Here is a 14,097-nt window from a genome sequence, read left to right on the forward strand (position 1 = left end):
AGGTGAAACGTATAGGTCATAATTTATAATTGTTTTGTTAAGGCACACCTGAGATATCAGACAACTAATTTTTTCAGCGTTATATAAACGTATATTAGTTATGTTTAAAAATGTTGAATAACACATGATATAAAACAGCAGTTTACGACAAATTAATAATTAATATTACCAATGACTACAGATAAAAGCGGTTAAGAAAAGCCATAGATAAAATAATCCCGAATCAGTAATAAAGCATTTTATTTACACAAAAAAGTGTTAGAAAAACGACGAGAATTTAATCATCGCCCATTAAAAACGCCAAATTATAGATATCGATGCCACGGCGACTGAATAGCAACTGTAGTTGGGCGGCCCTTATTGTAGAGCTTACCATTGTTTAAAGACCTTTAAATGAATTTTATTTTATTATCTCCTAAGAAAAGCAAACATATCGTTTGGAAACGATGTTAAGCCTATTGTGCCGTCGTCTGTACAAGTGGCCCCGACTATTTTGAGAGGAAGCTAGAACAGCGGCTGTTTAGAAATTACATGGTTAAGTAGTTTAATAGGGTGAAGTAGATTTTCAAGTTCAATGATAAATTTTTACTAAAAGCTTGAAAACTTTATGCCTCATTAAACAAAGTTTATTGAAAACTATAATTTGAACTAGAACTTGTATTCAAGTAGAGTTATATTGATTGTGTATTAATGCAAGAGAAAGAACATATATAACCAATAGCAATCTAGATACATTATTTTAAAATTTACACAATTAACCTCAAACGCATTTCAATACGTGAACAAAGTTAATATTTATACAGTGTTGTCACAAAGCTTCCTTATCGACAAAGGTCATTACAATAAGCTGAATACTAAATAAATAACGGCAGTACAAAGCAAAACCTGGCGCTTGGAAACTAGGTTTAGAAAAAATATGTTAAAGGTAGAGTAGAGATATTTAGTATTACACTTTGGATATACTTGAAACATCTTTTTTTCCTTTAAAGTTACCGGTAGTCTACTTATAATCAGAAACAATAAAAACAAATAAGAATATTAATTGGTTATGGTTTTTTTGTGTAAAAAAAAGTGTATATAAGAAAGCAAGACAAAATAACAACAATTAAGGCTCTTGAGTAAGTTATTTTTAATTGTTTCAACTTTAAATCCATTTTAACAGCTGTGTATGTGTAAGGACTATTACTGTAAACAATCAAAATGTCGACAACCCAGCTTTCACTGCCACTAAGCCACTTCTATCGAGAAACATTGGGCAGCGAACACTTGTCGCAAAACCTCGCATCAAATGAACTGTTTACACCACTTCAGTTGGAGAGAGTCACAGTTAGTCCTTCAAGGTTATAAAAGCATTTCAATGTTTCGCTAATTTAAATCGAAATACCGCAAATGGAAATTTTAAAGCCCTTTTTGATCGGTGAACTTGTATACTGGAACCTGACATTTTTTATGGTTGTTGCTAAAATTCTGTATATAATATGTTTTATTTAGGTTTGAGAAGTATCGTTCGTCGCTGGAAAAGCAGCCCAGATTACCATGGGGTCGTTTGCGGGACTATGGAGGTTTACAGAAAGTGCAACTTCCCGAGGAATTTATTAAGCCAAAGACTTATCCACCGACTGTAGTTCAAAAGGTAAACTTAAATTACTTTATCTTTTATTTTGACATGCAACAAACTTTCGGTAAAAATTGAATTACCGACAAATTATTCCAAACCATATTTGTAATGAGTTGATCATTGCTAAAAAATTATTTATAAAAATTTTAAAAAGTGCAATCCTTTTGAATTATTTGTTGTGTACTTTAAATATTTTTCAACTTAGGGACATCGTCATTACGGAACTGGAGCCAGCGACCCACGTGACCTGAAAGTGGAACAATATTTTGACGTCACACATTTAAATAAAAGTCATGTTCGTACAAGTGATCAGGTTTTACCGCCACCACCGCATAAAGAAATGACGTAAAACAAAAATTAAAAAAACTTTATATTTTTTGGGTTTATTAAAATATGGGTGAAAATAGTAAAAATTAATGCTTTAATAAATAGTTTTTAAAAGGGATTTTTTTATATTTTTACTTTCTAGGTTTCTGATGATAACACGATTGTTAATATTTAATTTTAGTAAACGCCAAATAGACCTTCCCTATCCTGCCGAGCACCCTTATACATCACACATGTCCAGGCTTGCTGTTTTTCCAAAGTTTAACACACCTGATGATCCGAGTACCGGAGATCCAGCAAGGGGAGATCAACCCATCCACCCTAACGCTCCGGCAAATGGCAACAAAGTTTTGATTAAAAACAAAGCTAAAGGTTGTAGCTACCGGTTGTGACATCTTGTTAGTAAATTATTATAGTTATTTTAATGTATTTGTTACTTATCTAAACTAGGTGCTGCATTTCGGAGGGAACTGCAAGAATATCCGCATGAAAGTGAGAAAAATGGTCTTACATGGCCAGGTGAAAATGATTTCTACCAACTGATGAAATCGCCCGAAGGAGGAAAGCAGCCTTACTACCCCACACCACCTAAAATAGTACAATATTTTAGTTGAACTTACTTTGTAAAAGCTTTCTTTTAAATACATTTAGTAAGCTTAACATGTTTAGCATAATAACATGTTTATCTGTACATACGTACACACAGGTTTTAATTATATGTTATGATAGGTTCACCCAAATCTAAGATTACGAGACGAAAATCAGAGATTGGAGCTGAGAAGTGTTAATGCGTTGCGTAATCTAGAAAGGGATCAATGGACGACTTCATACGATTACAACTTTACAGGCATGTTATTTAAAATGATTGGCGTAAACTTTAAAAAACGCTGGTTATTATTTTTAGTTAAAAATGTTTAGGTAATGGGCCATCTAATGCACTTCATTTGGACGATCATCACCAAAAATTGGTTGACGAAATAACTAGTGGAAGGGACAATCGAAACGATCCAATGGTATAATTAAACTATAACCTTTAATCTCTTATTTAATAATATTTTAATAAAATATGTTAAATACGTTCAGAGACCAGCCACGTCACCAACATTTTTATCACCTCGCCCTAACGAAGGAAGATATGCTCGTCTGTACCAAAACCGACGTCACATTTCGGCAGGGATTCGGTATCCTGACGACGATCCGCAACCTGACCCTGCAGATGTAATGGACACCAAGAATTACCAATCTTTTCCTGATTTACCAAAGCCCTTACGCCGCAAAGATGAGTGGTATAGAACAGGTCGCCAAACTACTGATCCAGCAATGTGGAAAAAGGTGACATTTAAAAAAAAATTAGTAATACGAAGTAGTTTTGGCTAACTATTAATCCACCTTGGTCTAAAACTTTGCATAAATGCACGATAATAAAATATTTATTAGGAAGAAGAAAGTGAAAATTCTAAAACAAGAAAGCTAAAGTCTGCTCTGTCAGTAAGGCATCCTTCTCAAGAAACAGAAGTCGAAGAATGGAGAAGAATTGAAAAAGAAAGTCAACCAGAAGAAGGTTTAAAAAATAATTGTGTATTAAATTTAAAGTTGTGTAGTTGGAATTTATAGTAGCAGTTGTTATTTTTATTTTGGCAAAAAGGTTTGGCAAAAATTTCATTGAACAAAAGTTTACTTGGCGAGGAGGATTTCCGAAAACTTCCAAAGACAATTGAGGAACAAATCGAACTGCCAGAAAAGCAGGAGTATTATCTTAAAGATTATCAAAAAGCAAGAGATGATAAATTTAAGGTTTGTAAAAGTACTTTACTGATACCTTAAGATCTTTAAAAAGCTTAAGCCCCAAACCTAAAATATATTCTTACAAATTAACCTGTCATATATACTTTTTACAAAGTATTGACCAATATGTCTATATTAGCAGATACAGTCCATTTTTTTACTATTATAGGAAATAGAACGAAGAAACGAAGAATACGAATTAGCTCTTCAGTATATTGCTCACAAAGACATGCATGCTTTGAGAAATAAAACTGATCAAATGGGAAACAGATTGGAACCAAAGGCTTTAGACCAACATTCCATTCAGGTAATAATAAAAATAGGTTTATAAGCTTAACGTTAGTAGATTCAATTTTTATATCAGTTTAAATTTTGCTTTTTATTTTATTTTTTAAAATTAAGGTTGGACAAGACGGTCAAAGACTTCATGAACTTCGTACAACGCGTCACGAGAAACCCGAAAGGTATAGTACAGGGTTAAACTTCTCGACAGAAACGATAAGCGACAGAGGAACATTAACTAACTTACATGACAGGTAACAACATATCAAGTTTTTATAGTTTATACATTTACAAGTATTTTTTTGCAGTTTAATTATATTTCCATCTAATCTATTAACTTATTACAGGCAACTGACAGGTTATAAGGACTTTCCAAAGACTTGGCGTCGAGATATTCCAATTGTTGATCCACCACAACAAAACCGCAAGGGGTTGTTATCGAGCTACATCACAAGGACAAATCCGTTTTCATTAAGTGTAGATTCGGGAAAAGAAAACTTAACGTCAAGATCTGGTGATGCAGCGAGACTTAGTTCCTCGGCATCGGGTTCGATATTGAGAGTCCCGGGTTCACCTCCACGGACTGGAGCAAGTAAAAACATCTCATTTAACGAGGTGAAAATGGATATCTCTTTAATGTCTTTTCAAATGCACTTTTTTAAGTTTATTTATTTACAATAAAATTTGAAGTATAAGTCAAAATAATTTTTACTTAAAATTTGTAATGCCAATAACACAAGCTTATTTTGTTTGTAATTTTAAAGGTCGTTCGGGTAGCGTCGTCAGAATACGGAGCAAGATTCCAATTGTCAACTTCTCCACTAAACAACCCCAACAACAATTTTTCAGCTAAAAGACCCTCCACTCCTTTTCCATCTACGCCCCTGCCTTCCCCTCCAAGATCAGTTAGTGAGCCGTCCCTTTATGAAGGTAAATACACAAATATTTATTTTATTTAAAAGTTATTTTTGCTGTTTATATTTGAAATAGTTATATTGCAAAATATATAATAATTTTAAAAAAAGTAATTTTTCTTTATGGTAAACAATATTAGTATTGTTTATAATATAAGTCACCGTGGGTGTTATTTTGTATATACGATGGTACATAAAAGCTGGTATTAAGAAACGCTTTAATTTCGTAATGCAAATAATTTCTTCTTACGTTTCGCTTTCGCAGATTATCTTTATTGTTTGTTAGTAAATATGTCATTATGACGTCATAAACACGGCAAGGCCATTAACTCGAACAAAATTGCCGGTTGTCAAACATACAGCGATGACATACAAGAATGTTGTATACGTTTCGTTGCGAAGAAATATTTACCTTAATAACCCAAGTTACTTGGAAAATAATATCACGATGACGTATAAAAAAGTTCCACAAATTTAAAACAAAATTTTAAATTCTTAAAATATATCAATTTATTAAATCTGTGATTTATTAATTGCCTGTTATAGGTAAATTAATCATAATTTTGAATTAATTTTTTTTCTTGAAGGGTTATCTCCTCGTGGTCCCACGCTTCGTCCCGCGAGTGCTTTTCCCCACGAGCAGAGCCGTCCCCCAACCCAGGATAGCTGGACGTGGAACCATGATGTTCGCCTAAAGGCTCAGTTTGACCCCAAAAGTTGGTTCCCAGAGCCGGGAAGTCCGCGACCACAAACAGCATTGCTGGATATACAAAACAGTTGGAGCAAGGTGAGTTAAATTTATTTTAATAATGTTAAATATTTACCAAGATCTTGGGAAAAAAATTAACCGAATAAACTAATATGATAAAACTTTCTATAAATTAAAAATGTACATTGTATAATCATTAGACTACTTGACGTATTTTGTCTATATTGTTTTAGACATAAATTGCATGAACGTGTATATTTGATTGACGGGAAATGTTATAGGTCGAGATTTGCAAAACTTAAATCTTGTCATTAAACCTAATTAGTGTTTTCGTTTAAGCTTTATCGGGGTTTTGTAGTAATGTAGGTAACAGTTTAAGTTTTTCTCAAGTAAGTTTTCCAAGAAATTCTACAAAATCCCCCATTTTACGCTATAGCTAGACTTTAAACTGTTGTTTACCTTTATCTGGATTGTATATTGAAACAAATGCGTTAAAGCATCTCATTATGTGATTGATGTGATGTGATAGCGATGCATAATTCGCTCTTTTCCAGGAATACGGTGGCGATAAGATTTAATTTGACACATTGGTTAGTGACGTCATGCGTCAATCAAATTCGAACCAGATTGGTTGAAAATAAAAAATATCCCCAAGCAGTTGTGGGCCAGTTTAAGTGCCAGCTGGTCATCATTAAAATAAATGACGAAACAAGCTCATGTTTATTATGATAAGGGTCAACATTGCTAAAAATAAGTTTAGTTGGTTGTATTTTAAAAATGTTTACGTTTTTGATAATGTTTTATAGACGGATGCCCACAGAAGATTACATGAAAGTTTGCCCGAAAATTCTCCGGATATGAGGTAATTATAAATTGATTTAATTTATTGTTTTTTTAATTTCTTTATATTCTAATTTATTAGTTTTTCCATAATCTTTTTAAATTTTTATAATCACATAATTAACATTCTGATAACAAGAATTGAATAAGCAAAATGTTAAAACTTTTAGCTATGTTTATTTAAATTCCGTGATATTTCATACTTTTCTCATATAACAAAGGGATAACGAACGGCACTACGAGTTATCTGACAAATCAGCTGATCTTCGCTTTCATCATTCTATTAAACATCGGGAAAAACGTCACAAATTTTACGGATTCAACAGCTACCATTTTTACAACGGAAATCCCGTGTTATAAATAAAAAAAGAAATAATATTTGACCGTTTTTTTGATGTTTATTTTTGCTTGTATATACTTTAATGTTAAAAATTTATAGACGTAATTGTGCATATGTAGATATATATTTTCATTACTTTATTTTTTGATTCGCTTGCGCTTAAAATTGTGATTAAATTAGGTCATATGTTTATAATCTTAAATGTTACTTAAACTTTTTTAATAGTTGATTATAACGACAAGATGTCGCAAAAAGGTTGTGATTAATTTTGTTTTTGCTCAAACTGCTGACACAGAAATACGTAATTAATTAAAAAGTACTCAAGAAAATGTAAAAAATAAACTCATTTACTTTATTTCAAACAAAATATGGTTACGGAAAGTACTTATTACAAATTCAAAAGGATGTTTTTCGTGTTGTTAGCTTACCACATACTATATAGATTTATTGTTTTTGGGTTATTATTTTCGGCTTGAAAAAAGCTTTGTTAAATGTTATATGCTTTTTAAAAGTGTGCCGAGTTAAGTTTTGTTACATTAAATACAAGGATTTCAAACACTCGCGTAAGTGTGTTGTTTGTAATAAAAACTGTTCTACACATGACCTCAACTAAAACACTTGTAAAAATCAACCTTATAATTTTAATATTAATTGCCAGATAAGCTATACCTACATAAGGCAATAAAAAAAGATTAAAATTTTAAAGAATTCGGTAGCTGTGCAGTTTACCTTTGAACTTTAGTGCTTTGAAGTAAAGATTGTTGAATTTAATTATGCGGTATCTGATTTAAAACGTAATATTGTCATTTTTGTAAATATTTATTTTGAAATATAATTTTGAGTAAAAAACTCATGTTAAAATAATAGTATGTCATAAAAATTGTTTTTAATATTTTACACCTTTTTAAGATTTATTAATTGTGCGTTAATTTAAGTGGTTAATAAAATAAACTCTCTATAATCTTATTTGATTGGTGTGCTTAATTCATCGATATTACGAATAAGTTTGTATTTAAATGGTTTAGGAATTTCGAATGACGTCAGCAAGATGTTCTGTATGCTTTGCACAAAGTCGAATGCAAATGAGTTATACCAGTAATCCAGCGTGAAATTATGGGATCACGTTTATCTAATCTAAGTAATGTAAAATCGATAGCCATTTTTAACCAAAGATTTTTGGGTACCACATACTTTTATCATTTTCTTATAAAACAAAATATACTCAATATGGTTGCACGCGCATTAATTTAAAAGCATAAGAATGTAAAAGCACAACAATCTAACTACGGTTACTTGTTTCAAGATTGCCATTTATTTTATAAATCATGCTGCATTTTATGTGTAATGTTTATATGAATTGTTAAACTCTATTTTTATTAAGCGTATATCAACTTACATATTCTAAACAACGTTAAACCGCAATTAAGTTGGTGTAGTAATATAATCTCTAAGTAAGGTTTATTACTTTAAGCTTAGGTAGATAGATCATGAAATAAGCTTTAAAGGTACTTTTGTAAACATACTTTAAATAGTATGTGTTGTGAGATTTAATCCAGTAATTATAAAGAAATATTGTATAAGAACAACGTTGCATAAACCAATTTAAATTTAAAGAAAAGATTAAAAGAAGTTAAGAAATAGACACCGCTTCAAACTACTTTAGTGTTAGAAAAATTCAGGATCAAGATTTTAGTTAAGTGATACATAATACGATAGTCAGCTCAATCAGTTTAAAAACAGTGTTACTTAGGCCAAATACAATACATATCTAATGGTAAAACAATTAGGGAGTAACAACCGCGGTACACCAAAGGTGCGACTTGGTATATGTTTGGAATTATTTATAACGTGATAAGTCAGGTGCTATGTTGCAACTTTATATTAAAAAAAATTTGCTTCTTTTTAAGTTTGTTGGAATTTTTTTATTGCCTAAATTACTAAACACTCTTCGTATAATTAATTCTAAACCAGACCTCAAATTAGGTTGCAATGCTTTACAACGCATGAAAATAGCGGGCCACCAACTTGTCGTACTTGGTACTGAAAACACGTGGTTACAAAGCGATATTTTGTCAATGCGATACTATCCACGAATTAAAGAAGAGAAATAGCGTGGCCTAATCTTGGCGTCTTTATAAGGAAAAATGACTAAGTGAAACACAACGTAATGTGCTACAACAAAGTATTCCGAGTTAGACAGAAAAACAGGAGAATTCTTTTCTAATAACATATTGCGGCGACACCATATCACTACATGAGTATGTCAACATAGACTCGATTACAGGTGTTTAAAATTGTTTTGTATCCGGTTTGGTGTGAAAATTGTCAATGAAGTTACAGATCCAAATTTAACTACTGATGTAATTATGTATTAAACGCCAAAAAAGTTTTGAGTTTGAGTTAAACTTAGGTTTTTTCGGTACTTCCTCCACTTTAACCCATTTTGATCCTTGCAATGTTAATTGTACTAAATTAGGGACTTTGTATTATAACTACGTCACTTGGGAAACGATTTTTTCCGATTTAACTTCGTTGACGTATTTTGATATAAAGGTCGTCCGTTTCTTTGAACAATGTTAATAAATCCATAAAATATTTGTCCACAAAGTAGCAATTAAGGAAGCTGTTTTATAAGGTACCTTCAACGTTTATAGGATTAAGCATCGCACGTGCAATAAGTGTGCCTATTTTTGCGCCGTTCAAGCACTTACCAAGCATATGTGAGTCCAATGTGAATACAAAATGTACTAACTCCCGTGTCGCGAAAACTGATCACGTGATATTACCCGTTTTAGCTTCAACTGATAAAAAAACTTGAAGGTTACCAATCCTATTTCTTTCGACCGCAAATATAAAAAAAAACTTAATGTCGTAGGCTGGCACAAATTTCTCGGCTTCGTCTTTAAGCTTTTGTTATGGCTATGATTAGATTTCTGATCTCTGTGATGGTGTTTTAATGATTGCCATAATAAGCCGAAAAGAAGTGTACAGCGCGCTTTCTGAGGCATATATGACGATTTAATTTCGCCATATGTTATAAATGTGCTTATTATTTTAATTATGTTGATAAAATAAAAATGACTTCAAAAGGTGCAGTTAAGAAACAGGAGAAAAAAATTAATATTCCAAGTTTCTGTGACGTCAATATAAGTTATTATCGTGGTTGAGGAATGTTAAAGGTGTGAGGAATATAAAAAAACTGCATGTGTGTTGCACTATATAAGAGCAAGTTCTTCTGATATTAGTTCACAATTGCACACATGGTGTAACTGTAACGTTACAAAAAATAGTATTTTGTAAAACGAGTTGCAGAGCAAATTTTTGAAATTGGTTTTAACAAAATATTAAATTGAAAATTTCTGGCAATTTTTTTTTAGAGATTTTAAATTGCAACGGAAATTAATATATTATTGTTGACAATGTTACTAGTAACCTGTTTTTTAATACTTTTGACTTCGGTTGATTTTTCGTTCACACAAAATTCAGCTCATCTTGGTTTGTTTGAACGACTTTTCGATTTCAGAATGAACAAAGCAAGATTTAAGAAATTTAATTCTATATTTCCACGAAACATAGAGAAGCTTAGTAAGTATTAATATACATTTATTGATTATCATTTAACAATTTTTTTTAAAAACTAGACCCTCTATCAAAAAGTTGGGCAAGAATTTAATTAAATTAATTTCTAAGAATAATAATTTGACGCAAAATTTCGCCTAAAGTGTAACCTTTCATATTTCATGGAAACGTGGGAATTAAAAATTGTGTTTGTTATTTGTTTGGTTTCAAAGTCTAAAACGCAATATCATATTGTTATATAAACTTTTTTTTAATTTCGTTTAAAAATTAAAGCAAAAATCACCAAAAAAAAATAAGCCAAAATAATTTTTATGTTTTGCCATTGGCGCATAAAAAAAATTTAATCATAAACAGTGACCTTACGTATGGTTTACCACAATAAAATAAACTAATCCATAAGATGTTTATTTAATGAAACGCGACTTTCTGTGGGTTTTAAAATGTACTTTCGAATTTATTTATTTATGCGCATAGAATTTGAACCGGTGCTTGGCAAGGCTAATCAATCGCATCAACGTATTACATTGTCAATTAGCACAACTCTTTAACACGCCGAGTCACAATCCGGGTATACTATTTAATACCAAACCAATGACTAAAGTCGTTAAAGGTTTTAAGCTTTGATGTAAACTGTGATGACACGAACGATCTGTGTTAACCCAAACCTACTTACAATTTCAACCTAAGCGCATCACCAGAAGCTGAAATATAAATATCAATTCAAGTCTGTTAATCTATTTCTCCTATTATTTGAAACTAATTTTTGCGACATGAATAATTACATGCAATTAATTTGTCAAAAATGCAGACAAAATATTCTAAAAACTTTTCAAATGTTTAAGTTAAAAAAGTGCACAAATGGCGGCGGTTCAAAATAGTATTTGTTATTTGCCCTTACGCCATATAGCAGAATTGTAACAGCGGCAAAAGTTATTGATTTGCGGGTAGATCAAAAAAGGTATTGGCGCGTCCATTTTTATTTTTTCTAAACGTGTATGTGTTCCATTTATTTATTACGTCTAAATTTACATGGGAATTTTATATAAACGAGTTCAATATATTTATTAACAAAGTGAATTTAATATGGCTTTGTTAAATAACTAGTGCCAACAACCTTATAGTAATCTCCACATACACAACGAATTCTGAACAATCACCTAATAGTTATAGCAAATAATCGCTTGGAATATATCCGCCAAATAAAATGATTTTTAATACCAAAAAAAATTAAAATTAGAACAAATAAAATAAACTATTTATTTTAGAAAATGGTCGACAAAAAAGGCAAGTGTTTATTGGGGAAGACGGACCCGATTGGCTGCAGGATTTGTTTAGTCTCGAAGACGGAGAGGACGAATATTTGGCTTCTTTGTTTGGGTGCCAGGAATTTGAAATGCCATGTCCTGAATGGTAAGCTGTTATATTTTAAGTTATTATATTAATCGAAATGATCGCTTTATTTTAAAATACGTGAACTATAACAGAGCAGAAAAGGTGAGTGTGGTAATTTTTCGTGAGTATGTGGTGATTTATCGCAATCTATAAATGAAATTTTACCAAACACCGACTAATATTTTTATAAAAAAATTTTTAAAAATGCAACCCAAACAATGACATCGGCAAAAATTTGATTAAAAATATCAACAAGAATTAAATGGGCGTACGTAAGCAAGATATCTCTTTACGTAAACACGAAAACCAGTTTTATAATCCAAAGTTTTGATTTGGATATCTTTGAACATCGAATTTTTGTTTAAAGGTATACTCGAAATTTTAGCGCACGGATTAAATTGAATTTTTGATCAATTTATTTGATATGAAATTAATCCGGATTTACAACATTTGAAACTGTTTGGCCTACGCCCATAGATAACTTATTTATTGCAAAGAAGAGCGTTGCATAAATATTACTAATATGTCATAAAAATATTTTTTTCAATTGAAAGCAATTTTAATTCTCGCTAACAAGAAAATTAAAATCTGGAGAAAATATTAAAATAACTTAAAAAAAACTAAATTAAGCAAATTCTTATTTAAAATATTTTATATAACAAACTTAAAATCAATTTACCTTTTTATTGTTAAAGGACTGAATGGCAGGGTGAAAATCTTTGCAGCGCCTCTTGTGGCAGGGGTGTTAGAACATTAAGAAGATATTGCGAAAACAGCTCGGATACAAATACTTGTAATGGAAATGACACCATGGTCGAACCATGTAATTTAGGACCATGTCCAGTATGGTCACCATGGGCAACCATTAGTCCATGCACTAAGACGTGTGGAAGAGGCCAGCAGCTCATGAAACGGTAATTTTTTCTAATTTTAAAATGTTTGCAAATGTATTAGAGAGTTATATTAGCAGTAATCGTAAACATGACTGCACTTAATTTGATATCTTTACACGGAGAATTAATATTTTTTTCATTACGTCATTTTTAGCCTCTAACTAAAACATAGTAAAATCGTAACCCGATACAAAGAATTACTAATCCTTTTGTTCAGATGAGTTTCAGGGAAATAATGATGTTGCATTTTTTTTCATTAAAAATACAAACCTAATTCTTTGGTGTTATAATCTCTGCTTACTATACATTACTTCTTTAACATTTATTTGGGGAGTGGTAAACGAAAAGACTTTAAAACGTGATAAATCGGGCCACTCAAAAATTTAAAACGGCTGTAAGTTTACAGATTCGTGCTTCTTTTAATTTTATAAACCATTTCAAACGGAAATTTCGGTAACTCAACCTAAACAATCTGCTTGTAATTTGCCAGTAATGAGCAGAGCGTGTTCATAAACAACACTACCGTAAGCAAAACATGCTGACATTAAGCGATTTCCACTATAAACATTAAACATGAAGCCTTGCACAGTTTACGGTGTGGACAGATTATCTGAGAATTTTTAATTCAGAAATTCTTAATTATAATAAACAAACTTTAGATCACGGAATTAAATTTTTAGAATTTGTTACTCGGAAAACAAAAAAGCAAGCGGTTGTAATGGGAGAGTCACGAAAGTCACTCCTTGTCTTCTTTCCTCTCGATGCAAATCGCCTTGGAGTAAATGGTCGAAGATGTCACCTTGCAGCCACAGCTGTGGAATTGAAGGAAAGAAACTAAGAGCAAGAACTTGCCTAGCTAAGCAGGTATGTGTTAAGTTCAACTGTACAATAATTAAGCAACAAAAATTACAACACCAATAAAAATAACCACTTCAACTTACGTTTGTTTATAAAAAAAAAAAAATAAAATAATTTTTTTTAGAAAAGTATTTGTAGAGGTCCTGACAAAGAAGTGCGACGTTGCAACACTTACATAAGATGTTCATTGGCAACGTTGTCATGGGGACAGTGGAGTCAGTGTAGAGCCCCTTGCGATATGTGGTCACACGTGACTAGAAGACGAATATGTTGGTCAAACAATTGCACAAATGGTACGTTGGGATAAGATAAAAGTGCTACTTTTAAAATTCAAAACAACAAATTTGATTATATATTTTGTTTTGTAGATGAACTTCGAGAAACAAAGGTTTGTGCTGGGCCTATCTGTGCCAATACAACAGTAAAGAAATACGACTTTACGACACCTTACAATTACACTAAGTAAGTTATATTTAAGCACGATTTAAAAAATCAAAATACAGTTAACTATAAGATACATTGTTTAAAAGGGATACGCAGTGGTCCCCATGGAGTATGTG

General features: G+C 31.5%; 1 protein-coding gene across 1 annotated transcript; it reads left to right on the forward strand.

Moving 5' to 3' along the window:
* Positions 1 to 609: 609 nt before the first annotated feature.
* On the forward strand, positions 610 to 7,375 carry LOC145742089 (uncharacterized). The gene is made up of 17 exons (XM_082559841.1): positions 610 to 1,340; positions 1,492 to 1,633; positions 1,824 to 1,963; positions 2,127 to 2,317; positions 2,396 to 2,541; positions 2,675 to 2,792; positions 2,864 to 2,958; positions 3,029 to 3,277; positions 3,383 to 3,506; positions 3,591 to 3,739; positions 3,900 to 4,037; positions 4,133 to 4,266; positions 4,360 to 4,627; positions 4,777 to 4,942; positions 5,514 to 5,713; positions 6,442 to 6,497; positions 6,697 to 7,375. The coding sequence occupies exons 1-17, from the start codon at positions 1,201 to 1,203 to the stop codon at positions 6,833 to 6,835; spliced, it is 2,595 nt and encodes an 864-aa protein (XP_082415967.1). The 5' UTR covers positions 610 to 1,200; the 3' UTR covers positions 6,836 to 7,375.
* The last annotated feature ends 6,722 nt before the right edge of the window (positions 7,376 to 14,097 follow it).

The sequence above is a fragment of the Corella eumyota genome, chromosome 2 (assembly GCF_963082875.1).
Source record: "Corella eumyota chromosome 2, kaCorEumy4.1, whole genome shotgun sequence".
In the NCBI taxonomy this organism is placed as follows: Eukaryota; Metazoa; Chordata; class Ascidiacea; order Phlebobranchia; family Corellidae; genus Corella; species Corella eumyota.